The sequence below is a fragment of the Podarcis pityusensis genome (genome assembly GCF_964106645.2).
Source record: "Podarcis pityusensis genome assembly, chromosome: 5".
Classification (NCBI taxonomy): domain Eukaryota; kingdom Metazoa; phylum Chordata; class Lepidosauria; order Squamata; family Lacertidae; genus Podarcis; species Podarcis pityusensis.
In genome coordinates this window covers 50,159,734-50,184,770 of record NC_138032.1, presented here as the reverse complement: position 1 = coordinate 50,184,770, position 25,037 = coordinate 50,159,734, and the positions used below count along the sequence as shown (strand labels likewise).

The window sequence follows — 25,037 nt, the reverse complement described above, 5'->3', positions numbered from 1 at the left end:
TGGGGTTTTGCCCATTTTGCTTCATACTATGGGAGAAGGCAGGACAGCTGCCCCCCCATTCAAATAAATAAATAAAAATACTTAACTAAGAGAGACAGAGGAAGATGGTAGGTGAGTGTCGTGTCCCCACCACCTCAACATAAATCCTGGCTACGCCCATACTTCATACCCAAGTCTTGCAGAAGAGTTCTGGAGAACTTGAAAGTTTGAGAACTGTTTCATGATATTTTAGTTCCGTGAAAGTCTACAACTGTAATAAACACTGGGAGGCGGAGGGATGTTGCAAGACTCCCGAAGCCCCCACCCCGCCCTACGTTGAGCAGTTTTTTTTCCTAAAAGTTGCAAAAACGTGCCACCGGCTGCACTCGGACCGTTGCGCGTCTTCAGGAGCTGGTGCGGGAGGGGCCCTCATTTCAAAGAGCAATTCCTGGAGTCCCAGCGCCCAAATGCATTGCTGCGGATCGAAAGGATGCTGAAACTCAAGCCCCGCCGGCAGGCTCGCCCTCCGCTACTTCTGCGCTTGCTTTCCCAATGCCAGGACCGTCCGGGGCATTCACTTCTCTCCTCCCTTCTTCATCGGATGGGTCTGCCGGATTTCTGTCCCCGAAGCGCTGCTTGCTCTGCCGCCACAGATCTCCAAGCTGCTGAGCGCAGGGCCGAACCATGCGCGGTGTCCCCCTTGCTCTGACCCTGCACGCAGCTTTCGTTTTACTTTTGCTTAGGGTTTGCAGCCTCCCTACTGTAAACTCGCTGCTCCCTTTGCAAATCGCGAACGAGACGCTCGTGGAACTTACCGATTCCCTTGCGGATCCCCAGACGGAAGCAATGGAAGAGCAGAGCAATCTTTGCAAGACGGAAGGCGAGGTCAAGTTTTATCCCTCCACCCCCAGGTGCTCTCGACACCTAGCCGTCCTTTTCTCTCCCCTTTCTATGTCACGGACTGCGCTGCAGCGCAGGCAGATCTTGCATCGGCCGCTCACCCCAAATAGTGGCCGTGGGGCAGATTCTCTCCTCCTCCGGCGAGGCGCAGAGACAGCTGTCGCCGAAGCGCCTTGATGCCTTCCGACGGCTGTTGCGCTTGCACCGATCCTGGACTACGAGCGGACAGCCTGGCGATCCCAGGAAAGCCCCTTCTTCCCCTCCTAACCTCCGCCTCCCGCCCCGTGCACTTTTGACCGGGTGCCCGCGGAAGGAGGTGCGAATGACGCGCTGATCGACGCCCCCCTCGCCCTCCAAACCAAGCCAACCTCGAGGCTTCGGGCGGAACTCCAGCTGCTGCCCATTTGAACGAGAGTGGGAGGGAGGCGCTTCCCAAAGGAGCGGCGGGGCGGGTGGCTTCCTGACCCAGAGGAATGTACCTTTAAGGTGAGGAATGCCGGCCAGGAATGTCAACAAGCAATTACACACTGGGGTCAGAGCTAAAGCCAGAGGAGACTGGGGGCACAGACCCACCCTGCTTTGCTTCCCTTTCAGGCTGCTGGGGCAAAGCACGAGTAGCCCTTTCTTCCTCATAGACAACGTGGATTTAAAGTGCTTCCCTCATTCATTGCCTGTGGTGAGGGCTCTATCTCGACTAATGTTGGAGTTGATTTGAAGGAAATTGACTTGTTTTCCATTCACCAAACACTGGCTAACGTTTGATGGAGCTATTCCAGTCTCATGTCCCCGCAAGTATGTTATCATGAACTACAGCCACAATTCTCAAATCCCCAATCACCCCATGGCTCATACATAAATGCATGCATAGTCTCCCAAGATGCTTATTGATCCTTTACACATTTACTCCTAGAAAGCACCTTCATTGCTGTGGAAAGAATAAACCAAAGGGGTTCTCAAACTGTTAGGCTTGCATCCATTTTGATCAGGGATTCACAATCATGGTCTGCGATGGTTGAAGACAGGAGATAGGGCATAATCAAATTAAGTATTCACACTGCTTCTTAATTGTATTTCAATTGCTTTTCTTTCTTATATGCTATTATAGTTTGAATTCTATGGAATTCGGATTGCAATACAGTAACAGCCACAGCAAATAAACTACAATTAAAGATTTGACTGCATCTAGTACAGCACATTACAACTACAACAACAGGCAGAAAAACTATTAATTGGTGCACAAAGACTCAGGTGTGTGTGGCAAAATTTGGAACCACTGACTTAGATGTAGCACAGCTCTCTGCCTTGTGACAGGGGCCCACCAGCTGAGAGACCAGAGAACAGGTAACACTCTGTAACTATATGAGTGGGCTATTACCACCTGCAGGCAGATTCCATTGTAGCAGGCTTCAGTGTAATCTTATCCTGAGAACTAAATTAAGTGATCATGGACCTTGTTCATCTGCAGAAGTTGTGTAGTTACATTTAAATTCTAGCCTTTGCTAGTAACCTAGTCACAACGTGAAGTGTATGATCAATTCGGAGTTGCACTTCTCTGTGACTGAAGGCCATGCACGAACAGGCTCAAGAGTAAAATGTTTCGATGTAAAGAAGATTCACAGCACAAGCTTATAGATGTTTATTCAGAAGTAAACCTCACTGTGACCAATAGGACTAACTGAGCAATTCTAACCTGCAGCTGCATATGAAGACCTTACAGCCAGGGGGCGGGGGAAGAGCAGAGTTTCTCCTGCTTTTTGCTGCATCCACTGAGTTGACTCAACAGACGTGCCTGGGAACTGGGTCCTTTAGGGGACCACTCCTGCTTTGTATCCCATATCCAAAGCCTCCATCACCTACCTCCAACCTGAAACAGGGTTTTGTGCTAACTATCAACAGTGGGAGAACCAGAGGCAGGAAGTTGACACCTGCCCAGATTCAGCAGCAGTCTCTGCACCTAAACACACACCATCCTAATCCTTCCCAGCACATCATCATCAGGAGAGGGGTGAGGACTGCAGTCTGGGTGAGTTTAGGAGTAGTTTTTAAATAATAAAAACAAAGAGAATCAACTTACATTTCCCCCAAAAAGGAAAAAGGGTTCAAAAAATGAAAAGAACAAACAAACCCACAATTCTACTAGCTACAATAACTAAACAAATCTATTTCTTTATGTGAAGTCCTAAATACCTCTGAAAAACCATTTTAAAATTAGACACATAAGAAACTTAAATACAGATTTTTAAGCCAAATAATTGAGGCCTTTATGGGCTACTTAATGGGGACAAAGATTTAAATAAATTGTCGTGTCTGGACTGAATAATTTCTTAAGAGATTGAAGTAAAAATCCTTCTATCCAGAAGGCATCATGCCTTTAAACTTCTGATCAGATCAACACAGAGGAAGCTGATCTTTGCAACTTGAGTAATGATAAAGATGCAATTGGTTACACTGATAAGGGATGAGAGAGAGAAAACAAACACTGCCCAGACCATTCTCTGAAGGCAAGCATGCAATCCAAAATGCAAGACAGGAAATAAACCTTGATTTATGTACTTAAGTAGTTACATTCTGACATGTCAACAGAATGTATTTTCAACTAAACAGTTTAAGATTACAGGCTTCGGTTAGAGTGAACAGTATGGATTTCAACAGTACTCAACAACTATACTATGCTGTTCATTCCAGCACAGCTTCTTCAAAGAGCTTTATCATTTCAGGAACTTTTTCTTCACCAAAGCGATCTTTTAGGAGAAAATAAATAATCTGTTCAAGCTTTGTAACCTATGAAAGGGTAGAAAAAACAGCCATTATAATGGAACAATTTTGTCTTAGGCCTGGAGGGTGCATTTCACATCAGGTAAAACTGGTAATGCTCAGTGAAAAGACCCAACCAAAAACAAAAAAGAGGTATTCCTGTCACACAAAGTCAAAAAAATAAATTAGAACAATTAGAACCCCCCCCCCCAAACAGGCAAGGCCAGCAGAATGCACACATCAACAAAACCAAACATGGGCAGCTTCCCAGAGTGGCTGGGGAAACCCAGCCAGATGGGCCGGGTATAAATAATAAATTATTATTATTATAAAACACTCCTAACAAAAAATGGGAAAAATAAGCAAGCACACAACACACATACTAAAAAGCAAGAAAAAGCACACTTAGCAAAACCTAAGCTAACTAGTTTGTAATACTCAAACCTGTCTACATCATGATCTCAGGTTGAATGCAAATGCACCTTCTGTCAGAAGGGAGCTTTTGGATCCAAACTCATCTCTCAAAATCAACTGAAGTATACTGAAAATCAGTTGGAAAGCTGATGAAATACAGTAACATTTTGAAGTCAATATTGTTTGCCATCCAAATTTCAGCTAGAAAACAATGCTTAAGTTTTATTTAGGAGAATAAAGTGAGCTGGGCAGCAACCTCTTAAAAAACATGTTTTATACCAGTGTCTGATGTTTCCATAACTGACAGTCTTGCTACCTTTTCAACATCCACGATGCAGTCTGAACAGGGGCAGCCTGTCTTGTTTCACCACCTGAGGCAAAATGGGAATTGCTGCCTCCTGCTCCTGCCCATGCCACCCCACTTCTGCCACTGCCGTGCCCGGGCTCCTGCTGAACTTGGCAGGATCCAAGGCGCTCCTCTAAGTGTTGCCAAGCCACAAATGGCATGCATGGAGCAGGATCCAGGGTGCTGCTCACTTCTGGCTGACAGCAGCAACGCTGTGAGCCAGAACACCTCCCTCTCAGTGGCAGAAGTGGTGGGGTGGGTGGAGCGCTGCCTCTGGCACTTCTGCTGCCTGAGGCAAGCGCTTCACCCCGCATTATGGGCAGACCAGCTCTGGTCTGAAGGTGGATACAAAATACCAAACCAAAACAAACTTGCATTGGCTCTGCAAGCAATCAGGATTTGGAAACAAACAGAACTTCAACTCCAAATTGAAACTTACTTGCTTTCTCAGCTCCATACAACAGCACTTAGTGTTTTTTACACATCCTGAAAGAAAAACAAATATATATAGCTTCTTGCTACACCACTGAACAGCAATAAGGCTGCCCATAGCAAGGCATTTCCAATTTTGTAAAATAAGGTACCGATTAACAAAGTTTTCAAATCTTTATAGTAAGCATGTGGGTTACATTTTAGCAAGAAATTACCTCAGGGTAAATTACTTACGATTCTCAATGTTGCTATCTTTTGCTGAGTTTTCGATTACTAGTTCATCAGCTACATTCATAGTATGAGTTCCAGATTTTTTTTTGACAGTTACTATATGAATATTCTTATTAACTCCTTTCACTGTAATTGTCACACTCTCATTCAGTAAAAAACTTTTCAGCTTCTCTGCTGCTAAGATGGAGCACTTTCCATCCAGTTCCATAATTCCTAGAATACAAATAAACCTTAAATTCAAATCTATGCTACTGACATTTTACAATGCTAGTGCTTACAAATCTGACAGTTTACATTGCTTTTCTTAAAATCAGTGCCATTAAAATAATGAAAACTACTCTGTCCATATTTGAATACGTTTGCAATCCTTCCTGCACATGAACTCTGCCACCACAAGAATAGTTTTTGCAATTTTTTTAAGACAGGGGTGGGGAACCTCAGACCTCAAGGCCAACTGTGGCCCTTCTAGTCCTCTCTGTCTGGCGCTTAGGATCTATCCAGGCTCCGCCTCTTCCTCAGCTACACACCCTCTTCCCAGGCTATACCCTAACCTGTCCTGTACTCTCTTTGAGTGTTTCTGCCTAGCTGGAATGTGCCCTTGAAACTTTGATGCCTCCTGCTTGCCTGGTTGGAGGATAGAGGGGTGTGTGAATGTGTGCAAAACTACCCTACAGTACAAAGAAAACATTTATGTTTGCACCTGCTTTTACCTCTGGCATGTGCCCTATGGAACATTTGACAATTTTAATTTCATATTTACATTCCACTTTTATTCTCCAAGGGATTTCCACAAGAAAATTACAAGATAACATTAGCACTGCTTATTAACACATTAAAATTCAAGGCTCTGTATACATGTGAATATATATTCATATTAAGGCATTTGGTTTTTTGACGAATTGCTCTAGCTGGTTTGCTACCTGCAATGGAGCACTTGAGTATCTGAAAAGGTAGTTCCAAGTAGGGGGCAGTTATAGGTAGAAGCCTAGATAATGGCAATATTTCCACATTTCCATAGTCTGCATATGCCACTTTGACTTCAGATACACAAACTTCCAGAACGACAGCACGGTACCAGGTGTCATCACCTAAAAAAGTGAACAAAATTTAAGACTTACCATTTTATGTTTTAAGAGGCTTACCATTATGTGAAACTGTATATCCTGCTTAAAAGAGATTTCTCTTAAACCTGAAACCAGTAAGCATTTCCCTAAAAGCTAGATTTTCACAACTTAAGAGATTTAGAAATTATGATTCACTGGACTGCCTTTAGATGATGTGATGCCACTTGATTCACATTATTTGGCAACCAGAAAAGTCAGCTTACTTGTGAGGAATTTACATTACAAGTTCACACCACTTGGCCAGAAAAGATTAAAAAAGACTGCAGAGTGAATAGCATGCCTCCCTAGTTTGAACCTAGACAAAGAGGTCCTAAATGCTGAAATACTATCACTGTAGTTCTGGATATGTTTCTATTGCTCTATCAGTACATAGATGAAAACAGCAGTAGGGATTTTCAAGCCTTGGTTGTATAGCTGCTACTCCTTATGTTATTCCCACCAGGGCAGAAGAGATCTCTATGCAGTTAGAGACAGCCACACCAATTAAAGATACTGTTACTTGTTTAGCAACCCAATTCTGGACTATCTTTCTCCTAAGGAGGCAACTGATTCATTGGACCCAGAGAAAGAAGCGAGGATGTATGCTGTCAAATTCCGTGGCCTCCAAAAAGAGTTAGATACTTCAGGTTACTGAAGGGCTGTATGTATAATCCATTTGGGTGGTCACTCATTTACTGTAGTAGTAAAGGTTAAGGTAAAGGGACCCCTGACCATTAGTTCCAGTCGTGACCGACTCTGGGGTTGCGGCACTCATCTCGCTTTACTGGCCAAGGGAGCCGGCATACAGCTTCCGGGTCATGTGGCCAGCATGACTAAGTCGCTTCTGGCGAACCAGAGCAGCACACGGAAACACCGTTTACCTTCCCGCTGGAGCAGGTACCTATTTATCTACTTGCACTTTGACGTGCTTTCGAACTGCTAGGTTGGCAGGAGCAGGGACCGAGCAACGGGAGCTCACCCCGTTGGGGGATTTGAACCGCCAACCTTCTGATCGGCAAGTCCTAGGCTCTGTGGTTTAACCCACAGTGCCACATGCGTCCCAGTAGTAAAGGTTACCACTTGATAATATGGTCTTCATCATATTACCCATAGTATGCTACCCAAGAAAATTGTTCTTTCCTGTGATACCATTTCATCCAACTAAGCTGTTATGCAAGAACTGGGAGTTACCTATTTTAAACATTGACAGTGTGAAATTCACCCAAGCCATCATCTCCCTCTTGTAGGCTACAAGCTCCATAGGCTTATTTTAGACATTTTAAGAAAGTAATTAAAATATTTTCCTTTTTATGAAGTAATCTTAACATTTTCTAATACACAAACACACACACACTTTTTCATTTTTTCACCTGTGAATCTGGCACAACAGGGTTCACCAACTTTTGGCTTGAAACTGGAATCATTCTGAGAATTACAGTAATCTGCAAGTCCAGTCATTAGCTTATGGAGTCTCTGCAGATCCACTAAAACATAAAAGAAGTGTAATGTTTTGTATCTTCTACCACTCACCTATCCTGATAAAGTCTATGAGCAAATACATTCTAGCATCTGGAAGCATGTTAAGCTAAATTTCCTTGGATAACATATGAATAATAAAGTAGCGAATTTGCAAACCTAAAGTATTTCCTTTTGTTTTCTTTTTAAATGTATGGTAATCAGTACCGCCTTTCTTCCTTCAGTAACTCAAGTTCCCAAATTATAAAACTTTCAACTAGTGCAGGGTTTTTTTTAAGTCCTTGCACACTTCTGGTGCAGATACGTAACAATGGGCCTCTTTAAACTGAAGTTTAACACACCATGGGGTCATAAATAATGGTTTTACAACAATTCATAAATAAACCATAACTCTCCAAATCTGAACATCATATGGGAAACTGTGGTTAGTTTAAAATTAAGACATAGAAGCTTCTAGTCTTCTTACAGGCACTAAAAATGGAAGGGAATAATGATCATTTGTGACCAAATTTTGTCATGGTCATTTACATAGTGAAAAACATTGTTTTCTATTATGACTGAATGGGGCCCACATAAAGAAAATCTATGTCAACTTACAGCATTCTGTAGTCCTTACCTTTCATTTTTGTGGGTACAGCATAGAATAAACCAGGGTTTGTCACATCTAATACATGAACAGGCACAGTTTCACCAACCGGAAATTCTGTTGTTGTCCACTGTATGCATCCTGCAATATTACACACAAGTGAAAATAATTTGCTAAGCACTTTTATGTGGCTGACCTTGGTTATGAAAATTACCTGCCATTAGTTTCAGGATGGAGTCTACATTACAGAAAAGTGGGACCTGATCCCACCTGAGTATGGACACATATGATGCATACTGGTGGAGCCTGAATCCCTGTTCCCCATCACCTGTGCATGCATGCATGCAAATAGCATGAGGAGCCACATGGCACACAGAAGAAGTGGACAGGGTTATGGAAGGCATGCATGAATCTTCCACTCCCTGCAATCGCCCTTTGCATTACCTGCATGCAAGCAGGACAGAGGAAACAGCTGGGGGAATCCTCCACATAATGGCAAAAATCCAGTGTTGGGCCTAAGGGATGCATTGTTTTGTAAGTTTCCTTTCCCCTCATCAGTTTTCATTTCTTTTTTTCTTAGAATGACTTTGCAATTATCAGTAATTGTGATCCCAATTATCAGATTGTGATCCTTAGTAGGCATCAATTAAATATCCATATTGCTGAAGATAGGACCAAAAAAAAGCCACGGAAATAGTAGCAGGGTATATGTACCGACATATATTGCCAGACAATGCATCTTTGCCTTTGAAGATTTACAAAACAGATTATTTATGTGCTAACTGTTCTGACAATTATATGCTGCCACTTATAAAAGATGTGAAGCCAGTGGATGGGCACAGTCAGCACTGGACAGTGCTTTTAAATAAGACATACACAACACTCTCACACACCTTCAATGCATAATTCACATGTGCACACTATACACACTATCTCCCCACTAGCTGATCTGCACAGGAAGTAGTGGGGGAATGGATGTTAATCCCTGCCCCTTGTGTTCTTGATGCCGTGTGGGAACACCAATCTTGTCTGGATCAGAAGCTTTTGAGGAGGAAGTTAAAGGCTCCTCTCAGCACGTGCCATTTCTCCTGCTGCTAAGCTGTATGGGAAGAGCTCTCTTTCCCCCATCACCCAGCTGGTGGAAAGGTTGCCATGGTTCCATGGGCTTTGAGAGGCCTCAGAGAGAATGGCCAAGGGCTGCATGCTGCCCTTTGGTTGTCCACCTGTGGTTTACAACGATGTGTGAATTAGACCATAGTTTACAGAAATAGATATGTTACATAGCCTGTTGTGAAGGGAACAACTCTACACGGGTAATGAATTTCGTGATGTTTAATTTTGAAATCTATACTGTTATTGAAGTGTACTATTGCTTTAGTTCTTTCAGCTCATCTATGGAGAACCACCAAGTTTTATGCCCATTTCCATCAATGTGATAACATTCATCAACAGAAAGTTCAAAACGTACTTGGTGAGTTAATAATTTATCACATTTGCTAATTGACATGCTTAACGCCACAGCACATTCTCTATACCTACACAAAACAAACAAACATTATGCATATTCTTCATTTTTAAAAGTTAGTAACATTACCTTGAGAATCACTGTCTGTCAATTCACCTGGCTGCACATTCAGATCCGACACTATTTCCTTTTTCAAAGCTAAATTATTCTTAATTAAATATTCGCTGATCACTATGGGACCACTCTCAGAATTGTCAATAAGCTCTACTTCAGCACCATTTCTCGTTAAAGAAACTACTCTGGCCTGAATTTTCTTCCCAGCTGTGAACGTCTCAAGTGTTGTTGTAGCTTCTGTTGTCCATTCCTTATTTATGGGTCTTACACCTGAGGGGAAAAAATATTTAAGCAGCCATTAGGGACTCTTTAGACAATGCTCTTGATGTTACTAAGACTGCAAGTCCCTTATCGTTACTAGACAACCTGTATCTCAGTAAAAATGAATAAACTGTACTATAAATGTATTAGAGGATTTTGAAAACCTTAGGGACCTGTTATCATAAATTTAAAATCTTTTACATAAATATGTAAAAGATTAACATATGGAAAACTTAGGAATATCCAAGAATAAAGACAGTTTCAGTATTTATTAATTTCTAATTTAGAACAGCTTCTGGGTCATATTTATCCTACACTACTCTGCTGGTTGTGGCTTAACTGTTTTCTTACTCCTATTCCCTTAGGACAATATAGCCTGAGATACAGGCTTCAAGTGCCTAACAGATTAACATTTTGGATCTTAGATTCAGGAATACACCTTAAACAGAAATATTGTTTAAAACAGTGTAACTTTATATCTTATTGCAGTTCAAGAGATTTCTACTGAAGTAAGGTAACTGTACCTGACAATGAACATTCAATTGCTTGAAATGGGAGTTTCATAAATGTAGATGTAATCTGTCTGATTTTGTCCAGAGTTACCTCTTCGCAGTTTCCATAATCTACAAACAGAACTTTAAAAGCTTCAAATGAACTGGCTTCTTTCACCAAAGCCCGATACCATCTACCATCACCTAAATTAAAATAAGACAGAGACAAAGATCTTGTAATATCCAATAAGCATACAAGTAATTTACTCTCTCATTAAAAACAGTAGTCTGATCTTTTGCTTCATGTCTTACTTGGGCGTAGACAGATACAGCAGATTCATGCTACCCCTATTTCAAAGCGATATAATTTTTAGTCAGACGTTAAAGTTACTCTGTCATATTGCAAGAAAAGTACTAATATCCTATTGAAGGATAATGGATAATAATCAAAAAATAATATACATATCAAGACCTATCTTCAGCCCTGGCAACAGCTTAGTGAGGAGACTCTTCTTTGCCATCAGAAGATGGCAGCTTCCCTCTGCCATGCCGCAGGAATATTTTTAAGGGAGTAGCTGCTAGGAGAACTGAGAGGGTATTTGTGGCCTTTTGAGTTTAGGCATAAACGCTGGGTGCCTGGGGTGCTGTCTAGGTACAAATGGTATCAGCTTTGGGGCTTCTTTGGGATATTAATAACTGACCTATTGGTAAGTGGTGTGCTTACTTCAATTCTGATACATTTTATAGGAACTGTTAATTCTTAAGAATTATCACATTATGTATTACCATCATTATACTATTGCATTTTTACTGTTTATTTTTTTGCAAACTGTCTTGAGCAGTATTCGTATTAGCATTATTAGCATGGAATGAAATCTCCTGTTTCGTAAATTGCGACAATGCAGTTCTTGCTCCATTGCTCTGCTGGATGCCTTTCCTTCTAGGGTATTGGGGTGAAAGGAGCCAAGGCCATGAACTGCACGACATTTCAATTGCTCAGTGTATGTCTAAATGCACCAGGTGTCGGAAGTACTCAGTTGGATACTTTCCACAGCAAACAGAGAAATGTGATTTCTATAAAATATCAATGCAATACAGAAGATTATGAGCAATAAGTAAACTTACTCACCAGAGAAATAAGCACAGCACACATCTCCCTTTGTAACTTTGGAAATGTTTGGGGCTGTTTTCTGGCAGTATGCTGCTAAAGATATATTGAGTTCTTCCAAAGCATTCAAGCCTGCAAAATTAAGATTGAAATTACAACACCAACCACTGTCAAAAGTTTAATGAGAAAAGTCTAGAGGCCTTCCTTCCAATATATGGCTTAAGTCAGCTAACATCTCAACCTTTTCTAAAACAGCTAATATGGAAGAACTCCACCAAGCAATACTGCTGCCACAGAATTGCTACATAACCATATGATAGGAAGTTTGAATAAGTGTACCAATGATGGTGCTGAGTTTGAAAACAGTTTATAAATACAGTCAAACCTTGGATGTCAAACTTAATCAGATTCAGAAGCCCGTTCAGCTTCCGAAATGTTTGACAACCGAGGAGTGGCTTCCGATTGGTTGCAGGAGCTTCCTGCACCCAAGCAGAAGCCGTGTCGGATGTTCGGCTTCCGGCATTCGGGAGCTGAAACATTTCAAAACGGAGCCATTCTGGAACCAAGGTTTTGCTGTATAAAGCTATTGAGCAATAGGACAAAATGTAGCTAGAGTTACTGTTTACATTCCTCTCCATTATTGCACTAACTTGGGGGGGGGGGGGGGGAGAGAACCAAACAAGATGCATGCAGAAGTGTGACAGAATTATGCCCTCTTAATATTCACTGTGCAAAATGGAAGAGGTTGCTCCACAAGATGAATGCTATCTAAGTAAAGTTGTTTGCACAAACAACTACGTGAGTGAAAAAAACAATGGCACACCTGCCAGGTTTCTGAATCATACTTGTTTGAGGACACTGGATAGATATGTAAATAACAGGCTGAGTGTTGGGGCATGTGACTGAAAGAGAGCTATAGATGGTTGAAATATAAAAATTGATACACAAGGAACAGAACACTCAAAGGGAAAAAAAGAAAGATGTACCGTTATTGTCTAACAATTGGCAATAGAATTTGCTGGGGTTGTGTAGCACGCAAACAAACACATTTACCACCTGTTTGGCTGTTAATGTGACCCTTGACCAATCAATTTTGTCCAGCTGTTGACCTATAGATAAATATAAAAATAATCATTAGGAGTTATGTTTTTTCAATGTTCATTCTACTGGTGGAAATTTAACAGATCCCCATCAGCAAACTCTAATATATTTCCCCATTTTTAGTTTCACAGGGAGATTTAGACGTTGTCTGAGTATTATAGATTAGGTACAATAAATATGTGATTAGTAACAGTGGAGCAGCAAAAATAATGAATGCTGTTCCTAAATCTGAGTCTTATTCAGTGTTGTAATATTCACAGTAAATTACTAATACAGCTCAAGTCCTCAAGCTAGTTAGTTTTCGCATACTCACCACGCATTTTTTGTAATGTCCCAGTGCTTGTTTCAAGCACTGCTGGGACAGTGGTGGCTTCTTCCACTACACATCCCAACTCTAAAAGGTATTTAGACACATTTATTGTTGGAGTCCTGGATTCATCTGTAAGTTTGACCACAAAAGTTTTGTCCTTCTCATTTATTACTCTTATAGTGAGTACTTTATTTTGCACCAGCTTCTTCATAACAGAAGTTGATTCTGTGGACCAGGTTCCAGATGCTGGCTTTACACCTTGAAATAAGAGACGGGTTTAAAAAATAGAAAATAAAAAATTTACTCCTTTACAAGTTAGTTATTTTTCTTTGTAACAGAATTTTCTTTGTAATGATATAAGTCCATCAGCAATAAAAGTATATTTCTAACATTTTCGATCAGGTAACCAATTATCTGCATACCCAGCACATAATTCTCTATTTCATATTCCCGAAACAACAAAATGGCACAAAAATGTTCCTTTGTTATCAGAAGAGGCTTTACTAATATCTATGCAGTGTTGACCCAAGACATTTTCTTGCCTCTAGGGAAGCACCAAATCGCTACTAACGTTTTGCCCTTTCTGCTATGCCTCCTACGTTTGCAAGAAGTGTCAGGCAAGTCTGCTCAGGGAGAACACAGCTCTGGGCCACTGCCTGGCATAGTTAGGATTACCAGGTCAGTGACAATCCAAAACCCAATATGAACAAGGTAGGGCTAGAGAATATCACAAAGCTGCCAACTCTAGGAAAAAGAATAATTTGAACTATGTTAAGTATTTCATACTATGAGCCTCAGGCACAGCAAGCTTTTAATGGTAGGCTTTAAATAAAAGGAGTTAATACAGTAATCAATATACAGACAACTTTATTTACTATCACAACACTTCCAAAGGAATCTCCGATCTGCCTGGTGCAGGTTGCATCATATTGAGGCATAATTGGGATGATTCTATATCTAAATTCAGAAGCTGTACCTGGTACAAATTTTATGGTACAGCTTCAATTTCCATTTTGTCTCCACAGGTTAATCCCTTTGTTTCCCTCACTAAGTTGCAAAAAAAATTGTGTGTGCTATTCTCCAGATGTATTTAGTCATTCTGTTTCATACCTGCTAAGGTGCACTTTATAGCCTGTACTGGTAACTCCATTAATTTTGGAATGATCGGCCGAAGTTTATTTAATGGAAGGACTTCTATGTTACCATAATCTACATAGCCCACTAAAGCAGTTTTCTCTGAGATGTAGGACAAAACTGATGCACGGTACCACTGTTTGTCTTCTGGAAGATAAAAATACATTTGTCACGTAAAAATTATACAACTAACAACCCCATGCTACAAACTGATTTTTACTGCAGCTACTGTACACAAGTGGTGGCTTTCATTGTGGCAGTAGAAGTCTGAGCCAATACTAGTCAAACCAGTTCTTCCCTGCACAGCAGTACACATGCTACTTTAGAAAACATCAGGGGCACAGATTTGCAAAGGTCTCCAGTCTCAAAGGATGTTGCAATTCAGGGCCAATAGGGATCCTACTGCTTCTGTAGAAAGAGCAAGAGTGCCAACGACCATGTAATACTTTTAATGACTTAAAAGTCCAAGATTAAGTGAAAAATGCTCTGATATGCTCTGGTTTTATATAAAATGCCAGACACTGGCCATTAGGCCAACAAAGTGTGAATACAAAACAACAACACCACACCATTGAAGAACTGAGCCTCCAATTTCTGCATATGGGTAAAAATGCTGGAAAGGCCCCAAAACTACCTATGTAAATCAACAGAAAGAACCGAGACCTCATCTTTAATAAATACCTCAACGGTCCTTTAAATTAATACAGGCTTATGTACACTTGCAAGCTATCCTTTATCTACTCTCCAGTCCTCTTGCTTCTTGACTCGCCTGCTGCCTTTGAAACCGCTGACTATTCACTCCTGCTTAACTCACAATGACCTAGGTCTCCATGATTCTGACTTTAGATGTTTTTCTTCCTACCAGATTGTTCCTTCAGTGGCTCCAAAAAGTGGACACACTTACTCTGGTTTTCCCTTCTGTGCTGGCATTTTTCATGGACCTGTTGTTGTCTCATAGCTGGTCTCTCTCCATGCCAGCCTTTCCCCACAATCCCTCCAGATGTTTTGGACTACAACTCCCATGACAATTGTTCAGGGTTGAATGCAGCTGCACTCCAAAATATCTGGAAGGCTCTCGATTTGAGAAGCCTGCCCTATACCACTGCTTTTCAATCTGCTCAAACATCTGGGGACCCAAGGCTGAAGAATACTGTTCTACATTGCCCCTGGGCAACTTCTTCCAATCCTATAACATTCAGCGCTGATTTCACCCAGCTCTACCATGTACTTTAGAATTTTCTCCCTCTACCCAAATTCACATCTCTAACTGTCTCTTTTGTTATTTCTAATCTGCTGTTTTAACACTGCCTGGAACTTAGTGGGTTGGATTCAACTAATGAATCTCACTAGCAGAAGGCAGCACAAGGTCTTCCACTAGTGCAACAGAGCTTTTCGCTCCCACCCAAATTGGCACAGTAGGTAGGTAGGTCCGGAGGATACACAGAACTGCACATAGGAGAAGAGGGACGATTGTTCCATCAGCAGAAGTATTTCAGCTTGCCAGATGGAACAATCTCTTTAGCCCTACACTGAATTTCTCCCAGTATGCTGAAGACTAAACTTCTCATATTTCATCCAAAGCTCTTCTTTCCTTGAATATTCTCTTTACCCAACTTGCAACATCCAACCTGCTGAACAGGCACAAAGCCTTGGCTTTATGTTCAACCTTTCTCCTTCCACATTACTTTGCCTGTTGAAGCCATGTCACTTTACAGCATTGTGAAGATACAGCCTTTCCTATCTGCCCCTTTGGCAAGAATTCTGGTTCACATTCTAGTAATATCTTTCCTTGACTTCAACCTCCATTTCCGGTCTTCTGTTGCCTTGTCTCTCTCCAGAAAAAGTGACCTCTTGTTACTCTGACACAGAACATCATTCATCAGAGCTCCACACAGATCTAGAACAAGTTCCTCACCTTTATCTTCAAAGCCCTCCATAGCCTTCTTCCATTATAGCTCTTTTCTTATACCAATATATCCTCACCCACAACTGTTACCCTTCCAGTTCTACCACTCTCAGCTGCCTGAAGACACCTGGCTTCCTCAAATGACTGTCCTTTCCCCCCTGCTGTCCGTTATGCTTGTACCAGCACTCTTACTTCCTACAAAAACCTCTTCAAAACTTAAGGGAAGGGCTGTAGCTCAGTGGCAAAGAATTAGGTTCAATCCCTGGCATCCCTAGCTACAACTGAAAAAGACTTGTGTCTGAAATCCTGAACAACTGCTGTCAGTCACTGACACAATACTGAGCTAGTAGGACTGATGGTCTAATTTGGCATAAGGCACCTTTTATGTTCCCATTTTGCCCATAAAGTTTCGCCATGTGGGCTGCAAACTCCTATGACAAGGACATGTCCTCTTGCATTCTGTAAAGCACCACTCACTAGAGGCATACTTAAGCCCACAGATTTCCATGGGCTTGAACTAGTAACCTCTGTTAGATATAGGCCAACAACAGCAAATCACCATCATCAACAAGTAGTATTTACCTGTAAACTGCGCACAACACAAGTCTCCTACTGCTGGGCAGAAATCTGGAGTAGCAGAGATTGTGTCGCAGTATTCACCCAGGGATACTTGAAGCTCAGTAAGTTTGCCTGACAAAACAGGTATTTATGTGGAAATTGTTAAATAATAAACCAAAATGTACCCAAACCACAAGTAAGCAATATAAAAGTGTTGTACTTTCATTTGCCAGCAAATGCTGTCATTTGAATATGGTTGGTTGTTTGGAGGTTACACAGAAAGTCTAGGCATGTTGTGGATTATAAAGTGCAAACTAGAAGCTATAAATTAAGAGTGATGTTAAGTATTAATCTCCCACTTCAATGCAAAAAAACTCAACACCTCACCGCTTCCTAACATTTTAAAAGTTCTGTTACATATTCAAATGCTACTCCTGCATACATGTTTACATTTTAATTTAACTAAAAACAAGGACTTACAGCCATTTCCCATCTGCTGACAAAAGAAATCTCCTGGTGTCTGTATGTGGGCAACCATACCCAAAAATGTATCTCCTATAGATGGCAAGATAACCTTGCGAGTTTGACAGCCACTATGATCCAGTCCTTTATGCTCAAGCTTCTTTTCCTGAATAGAAATCTTTTCCACAGTAGAACCTAAGAAAAAAGAACATATTATCAAAACCTGAGTTGCAGGTTTTACTGGTATTAAAAACTTATCATCCTTAAGAGAATGCAGAATATCATTCATAGACACATTCATCCATCTATGGTAGTAATAATCAAAATGAGACTCAGAAGACTCTCAATAATGCACTACCTCTCATGTGAACTAGGACACCACGAGCACAGCTTGAAGGAGCCACAGAACCACCAGCTCCCTTGAAGCTGTATCTCTGCTCAAAGGCTAAGGACCAAGGCAGCAACCCACAGGTACAGCTTTACATTAAATTTTATCCCATTTGGGGCTATTACCAGAAAGGCAAGCTCAATACAGCACAAATAGAGCCAACTCCCTTTCCTCCAGCGCCCATTAGGATGACCTCTAGTGTGAGGCACTGCATCTTCCATAACCTCAAGTGTTACAGTCCAAGATTCTGGCAACTCAACCCTCCAAATTAAAGCAAAAACAGCCCTTTGGACCTGGATAACCCAGCTGTAATGAACCCGTTAACTTATGGCTACACTCCTAAGCCTCATAAAGATGACACACATTTTGCACCAATAAGAATAAACCTATTTTAGTAACTTTAGCAAGCGCATGCTTAAAGGTGCCTTGCTTTCATGAAGATATTAATCAAGATGAATTAAATAAAACGATAAGGACCCACCAGTAACTGAGTTTTCCTTGTTGCTACTCCTACTCTTTGAATTTAAACTGCATCCAATTTCCAAGAGTATTTCATGCAAGTGTTTACCTGAAACATACACATTTGTTAATATCCATTCAAAAACAAATCACTGCCAACTGAAACACATCAGATCTACCAAATTTATCTCTAAAGTACTACTGTAAATAGGCCTACGACACATACAGTATTACAGATAAATTGATGGAATGACAGCTTCACAAAGACTAGTAAAAAGGAATCTGCCATGCACACAAACATTCTGCCAAAAAACCAGAGTCCACTACACTCATCTCTTGTAAATTATGCCAAGTCAATATGAGCAGCTACTTCTCAAAACAGTTTTTGTCTCCAATGCTTTGGTTCTGGGCACTGACATATTACCCAGGGGTTTGGTCAAACAGGAAAAAAATAAAGCACTCCAAACTTATGAATCTGTTTCCAAGTCTGGCCACTAGCTCATTTAACCCAATACTGACTGACTAACAGCACCTCTCCAAGTTATATACAGGGTCAGATGCACTTCAATTTTATTTACTTATATTTGTATCCCACTTTATAGTCCCAATAGGTCCTCAAAGTAGCTTACAAAAAAATCTGCACATATAAACAAAAACATGGTGCCAGGCTTTTCAAGCAGCACCTTTTTTGTACTATTTCTTGGTAATGCCTGGTGTCACCAGGCCCACCGAGGATCTGAGGCAAGCATGACCGAGCAATTAGTTATTGATCAGTCCATGATGGAACCAAGTCTTCCCTGATATGTAGGGAATGAAATACAATCACTGTGCAATGACTCATCCACCCCAAGATGTGTTTTTATCACAATTGAAGTATCCGGTGAGCATCCTTCTAGTTCATGTGTCAGATTACAAAAAATGATGTTAACCATCACTGCTTAATTAACAATTCATTCAACAAAGAATATTAAGGTTAATGAAACTTACCAGAATCTGCCAATACAACATCTACAACAAAATAGGGCATCTCATCCACCAAAACATCAATAACAGTGAATGAGCAGCACTTTCCTATAAGAAATGGAGCAATAGCTTTGCTGCAGTTTGCATTCCATTTTTCTTCAGCTGGGAGGACATTAGCAACACAACATTTAATGGCCTGAAAGCAAAGCAAAAACAAAACACACTGTAAGGATGTCTGGCTTACTGCTGGTCTTTATGGCCATGTGTGCACATGTCCTTCAAACATATGCATGTTGGCCATTTAAGATTTCCGTTTGCGTCTTAGTCAAGATGCCAGTTTTGGAGTCTCTAGTACTTAGTAATAACAACATTCTGGCGTATTATTTGTCTCAACACACTTTAGCATTTGCATACACAGGTCTGTATTCTTGACACTCTAAATATCTGTGGTAAAGGTGTATTGTGTAAACTTGTACTTACACAGGGTGGAATGTGCGCAATATCTTGGTGCAATCGTTTAATTCTATTTAGTGGTAAATTCTCTCCATTTCCATAATCAATATATAAAACCAGAGCACTCTTCTTAAGGATATCCACCTCTTTTATAAGCACTCTGTACCAGGTCTGAACATGAACAAGTTATTTTACATTATGATTTATTATTCTTTTTTAAGAAGAAAAATGATTCTTCTTCAACATAACAGTTGAACAACTATAATGGCAGTTTTAATACCACATCCTTCAATACATTTTTGTGCTTTTAAGCTAGTATCAGATGTAATTTAGAAAACAGAATAATACGCTGGACTTACTATGATTAGTTCATTTTCTGCAAGGAATGGAGGAAACTGTAATTGTGCTGAACTGAAAATGTTCAGTTTAACTGAGATACTAGTTAGTCAAACAATTCTACCATGAGCTGCTAATTCATTAATACTTGATTTATTACAGTTCACATCTTACTAGTAATCTAAAACACAGGTGTTTTTATCTTACTGCTACAGAATTACAGATTTACCCTACATTTGCACTAGGTTATCACAGATGTGTGTGTGAAGTTAGGGTTGCCATAAGTCCAGAATTTCCCAGACACAGTCGGTAATCAGCTCTCAATAACAGAGTCTGGGCGGAAATCAATGAAATGTCTGGGGATACCCATGTTGGCATTGTAGATTTTGGCGAATTTCATAAAAAATACCTTTAAAAACTCTTCTTTGAGATTTTGGGGGGGAAAGCTCAACAACATTTTTGTCCGGATTTTCACTTTTTGAAATATGGCAACCATGTCAATAGTGCAGACTATTATATCTTCAGATGATACAACCATTAGAACTGCACAAGCAGAGATGGGAAACACAATGGTTGCAGCACATCCCAAATATTTATTGTCCACTCCCTAGTCACCTAAACTGATCCTACTCCCACGTGTGTGTAGTTTTTAATCTTTCTATAATGCTGCCTCACAAATGTTAGTTTTAACCCAAGCCAAAATCTTTATCATGTCTTCAGATTCCAACAGCCCCTCTGTCCCAAACACTTACTGTGTACATTTATTTTCCAACAGTTACTAGCAGTTACCCACAGGAACTGGACCATAAAGAAGGCTGATCGCCGAAGAATTGATGCTTTTGAATTATGGTGCTGGAGGAGACTCTTGAGAGTCCCATGGACTGCAAGAAGATCAAACGCATCCATTCTTAAGGAAATCAGCCCTGAGTGCTCACTGGAAGGACAGATCATGAAGCTGAGGCTCCAATACTTTGGCCACCTCATGAGAAGAGAAGACTCCCTGGAAAAGACCCTGATGTTGGGAAAGATGGAGGGCACAAGGAGAAGGGGACGACAGAGAACGAGATGGTTGGACTGTGTCCTCGAAGCTACAAACATGAGTCTGACCAAACTGCGGGAGGCAGTGGAAGACAGAAGTGCCTGGCATGCTCTGGTCCATGGGGTCACGAAGAGTCGGACACGACTAAACGACTAAACAACAACACCACCCGCAGGAAGATGGTTGATGGACTTAAAGTAAAGCTCACCGAAGTACAGATTTGTCAAAAGTATTGTTTTCACAGCATATCCGGGGTGCCGCAGAATTTAAAAAAATTAAATCCCACCCCAAGGGTTTCCTATAATTCTGTTCAGAGCTTTTTCGTCTACCTTTGCATGTATAGATTTTCTCCTCTATTAGGTGAGGTTTTTGAGATTACTGGGAAGGTTTTACCAGTTTATTACCGTTTATTGTTCGAAATATTACTACTTGTGACATCACAGGAAAAACATCTATTATTTTGTGTTTGTTGTGAACTGTCATACTTAACAGATAACAACTAAGAGGAAGATTTTAAAAAACAGTCCTTGGCTTCATCCCTCTAAAGTTAAAGGGACCCCTGACCATTAGGTCCAGTCGCAGATGACTCTGGGGTTGCGGTGCTCATCTCGCTTTACTGGCCGAGGGAGCCGGCGTACAGCTTCCGGGTCATGTGGCCAGCATGACTAAGCCGCTTCTGGAGAACCAGAGCAGCGCACAGAAACGCCGTTTACCTTCCCGCCTGAGCGGTACCTATTTATTTACTTGCACTTGGTGCTTTCGAACTGCTAGGTGGGCAGGAGCTGGGACTGAGCAATGGGAGCTCACCCCCTCACGGGGATTTGAACCGCTGACCTTCTGATCGGCAAGCCCTAGGCTCTGTGGTTTAACCCAAAGTGCCACCCGCGTCCTTTCATCTCTCTACTTGTACTTTATTGTATGCCTGTGGGAGTGTCATTTGAAGCTATTGAACAATCCTACAGCATTTAAACTGCACTTTTATTACCATTTTAGTTTAGTTTATCAGTTTAAAAACATTTGACCTATGTGACAGATCTCAGGTGACATAACCCATTATAAAATTTAAAATGTTACTTCAGAAAAACCATCTTGCCCTGATGAAAATTCCCAGGCATAATTTATTCAAGTACCCCAACAACTTTCATCACCTTTATCTAGCAAAGGAAAATCTGGAGCAAATAACTGGCATAGAATTATATTGCCAACCACCTCTCACTTTGGCAAAGATATACAGCGCTGCTCACTTCAGTTACACATACACAAAAAAGACTTAAGTACATATCTCAATTTATGAACACCTATACTTTCTATAAATCAACAATGATAAGTTGCTGGCTGCAGGTTCTCTTGGACAGCCAACCACAAACCAACTGGTCCTTGAGTCCATTTGATGATTAAGTTACCTGATCCAGGGTATATTGTCCAACACTGACTTCACCTTTGGCAGGAATATATTCACCTTGGTTAATTCCATCGTAATCTTTCAATTTCACACTAAGCTTATTAATATTACTTAGAACTTCTGGAGATTTGACTTGAATGTAGAATTCACTTGGATTATTGAACTGTGTTACTGTTCCCTAAAGAGAAAGAAAGTCATATGGTAAGAAGATTGTTTACAATGCTACATGTCATCAGTCAGCATCGCTGCTGTTTACCTGCTGGTGGCTAGGTTGGGTGGGTGCAGACAACTATTTGTCCTGACTGCAGCTACCAGGTGTGGGGCAGGTAAAAATGGGATCAGCTCCCAGGAATTCCCTAGAACAGTTAGCGGAGCAGTTTTGATCCTACTGGCTTACATAGTTCAAAGGGGATTGCTCTCTGCACCCATCCGCTTTGGTACTGAAAACTCCCTTTTGATCAGATGGTTGCTGATGACAGCCTCTTTTAAGTAGTCACCTGGCATCGCAGTGATGTCAGGTGATTGACAGGTGGTTGTTGCCTTCCTTCTGTCAAAGCTGGACTGCAGAAAGAAAGGGTCCCACCTGCTGGATCAAGTTCCCCACCCTTAATTTAGGTTATAAAGGGAAGAAAATGAAAGCATTCATTTTCTAATCAGAAAACTTCAGCAATCAAAACAATAAACAAGTCCAACTGTGTTATTTAAGCAATATATTCTCTCTCTCTCTTTCTCCCTCTCTCACACACACATATTTTTTAAAGTTAAAAAAAGGTTTGCTCTTTGTTGTTTCCCACCTTGTGGTGGAGGGTGGGCAGGATAGAGTGCAGAACAAAACAATGGGTTGAAAGCAGAACTTACCACTATTTTCATATTTTTCTTCAGCTCCAGTGTAGTCAGATCAGAATACATAGTTTTCTTGCCCCGCTCTTCTGTTTTGCTGGTATTCATACATAAATTTTCCTATTGTAAACAAATTATTTTGCTTGCTTACTAAGCAGAATATGCAACTACTGTATTAACCTGTTTCAGTGATCTAAAATACTTAAATCATGTAAATAAGGAGGAGGTAAGTTAATGAAAGGAAGTTAATGGAACTAATGATTCCTGTTTGCTCCTTCCCCCCTTGCAATGAATCTCCAGAAGATGGCGAACCCTTCTGAGTATTAGATCACATGCAGAGCTCTACCAGAGTCAGGCAGACTTCAGCCGAATTTCAGGAAGTTCCACTTTACATCAACCAGCTCTCCATGATATATTCCCCTAAATAAATTTTCAAGGAGTGGCCCCACTGCTACTGAAACCCCACTGGCAAGGGAAGTTTGGACTGCAGTGTAAGAAGGATCAAAGTCAAGGGTAATATTGAAGACTATGGTAGAAATATTAAAGTCATTACGTGTCTTGATGGTCATGTCACCCACACAGTATTTTTACAGAACAGAATAAATGGTATTTTGAGATACCACTAATGTAGTACTATTCACTAGTTACAAGAGGCAACAGCTTCAGCAAGAACAGCAGAATATACTTACTTCATGTCATTTTAAAATGACAAGAAATTGAGAGGCTGTTCAGAAAACAATAAGGAGTTTACATAAAGTGGGAAAGAAAGGAATTTATCATGTTTAAAATTCGTATCAATAGAGAAAAGGCAGTGAGAGTTGAAGCTAAAGCAGAAAAGACAACCGAGAAAATGCTTGCAATTAAGCACTCGTTAGCTGGCTAGCCATCATGTAGTTAAATTTCATTCCCTGCACACTTCCATAGGACACAGTGTCTATTCACTGTAGCCACAGCATTTTGCAATGTGCAGTAACTGCTATGTTGATAAAGATGTGGGCTGTTCCAATTTTCTCTAGAAGTAGGGAAGGTATCACAAGAATGGGTGGAGGAGTGACCAGCTCCCAAATGAAGGCTGAACTGAGTGGTATTGGTTAGAATACAAAACCCAGTGATTGCACTTAAAATGCTTTCTTCTAACAAAACTTCAAATAAATTTAATTGCAAAAGGAGTTGTTTGTGCCTCTTTGAATGCTGTTCAGAGGTCCATAACCCTTATAAGAGGTTTTTTAGACACAAGGGGAGGCACTATAGCGGAAATGGAACCAAAATAAGCTCACTGCACAATGTGGAGGCAATCTCATGGTTCTCTGGATTCCAGTTTATCACTGCAGGGTGACAGAAGATCCCTTAAGCAGTTTCAAGTTCTCTAATGCCAACAATTCACTGTACTGCTTAGCAAAATATACTATTTGATACACAGTACTATCATCTGCAGATGGTAATAATGCCCCCTCCCCAACCACACAAGTGAACAACTCTAGTCATACCTTTTTCTTGATTTCATCCAAAGATTTTGCACTATCTTCAACTTTATCGGCACTAAAAATGAATTCTGTTCATTAGTATAATTGTTCTGTAAAGGTCAAGCAGTCCTGAATACACTCAAAATTGACCCACTTAAAGCAGTAAGCATTTATATGTTGCTTAAGAGACAAAGTAGAGCCAGTTTATAAAACCCTTTACGACTTACTTATCAATAAACACTGAAGGCGTTATTAGTCCTAATATCTCTGGTTGAATTAACTATTTATTAAGGTAGAATGAGCATTTTAACTGTACACTTCCCACTCACCCCATTTGCATGCTGGCTTGGTGCCTCAATCCTGGGCTGTTTAAACCAGTTTCTCATTATGCTTAAAGTGGGGGACTCTAGTTTATTAACCCTTCTTAAGACACAGTTTGATTCTGTTTGTAAACTAGGTTTTCCATTTGTGACCAGTGTTCAAAACTCCCATTGTTCTAGGTGCATTTTGCGACAGGGAATTTCATTAACGCAAGCAGCTTCTGAGTTCAGGGGGCAATACTG

General features: G+C 40.8%; 2 protein-coding genes across 10 annotated transcripts in view; both read right to left on the bottom strand.

Annotated features, from left to right (window-relative positions):
* The window catches only part of VWA2 (von Willebrand factor A domain containing 2), a 39,852-nt gene extending 37,465 nt beyond the window's left edge, over positions 1-2,387 (bottom strand). For 4 of the 5 annotated variants that reach the window (XR_013986561.1, XR_013986562.1, XR_013986563.1 and 1 more), the window contains exon 1: positions 795-2,387. The gene's annotated coding sequence lies outside the window, so the exon portion shown is untranslated. Of the gene's footprint in view, positions 1-169; positions 192-794 lie in introns of those variants that run through there. The other variant, XM_081005970.1, reaches the window with a different exon arrangement.
* A 113-nt stretch (positions 2,388-2,500) lies between these two features.
* The window catches only part of TDRD1 (tudor domain containing 1), a 31,312-nt gene continuing 8,775 nt past the window's right edge, over positions 2,501-25,037 (bottom strand). For 4 of the 5 annotated variants that reach the window (XM_081005959.1, XM_081005958.1, XM_081005961.1 and 1 more), the window contains 20 exons: positions 24,499-24,550; positions 23,030-23,131; positions 22,173-22,349; positions 19,422-19,565; positions 18,966-19,137; positions 18,001-18,087; positions 17,150-17,326; positions 16,694-16,801; positions 14,182-14,352; positions 13,075-13,329; positions 12,647-12,769; positions 11,682-11,792; positions 10,586-10,756; positions 9,816-10,070; positions 8,252-8,362; positions 7,530-7,643; positions 5,977-6,144; positions 5,060-5,269; positions 4,833-4,879; positions 2,501-3,660 (listed from right to left, as the gene is read on the bottom strand). In XM_081005959.1, coding sequence (XP_080862085.1) covers positions 3,556-3,660; positions 4,833-4,879; positions 5,060-5,269; positions 5,977-6,144; positions 7,530-7,643; positions 8,252-8,362; positions 9,816-10,070; positions 10,586-10,756; positions 11,682-11,792; positions 12,647-12,769; positions 13,075-13,329; positions 14,182-14,352; positions 16,694-16,801; positions 17,150-17,326; positions 18,001-18,087; positions 18,966-19,137; positions 19,422-19,565; positions 22,173-22,349; positions 23,030-23,131; positions 24,499-24,550 — 2,860 coding nt within the window. In that variant the 3' untranslated portion in view covers positions 2,501-3,555. The remainder of the gene's footprint in view (positions 3,661-4,832; positions 4,880-5,059; positions 5,270-5,976; positions 6,145-7,529; positions 7,644-8,251; positions 8,363-9,815; positions 10,071-10,585; positions 10,757-11,681; positions 11,793-12,646; positions 12,770-13,074; positions 13,330-14,181; positions 14,353-16,693; positions 16,802-17,149; positions 17,327-18,000; positions 18,088-18,965; positions 19,138-19,421; positions 19,566-22,172; positions 22,350-23,029; positions 23,132-24,498; positions 24,551-25,037) is intronic. The other variant, XM_081005962.1, reaches the window with a different exon arrangement.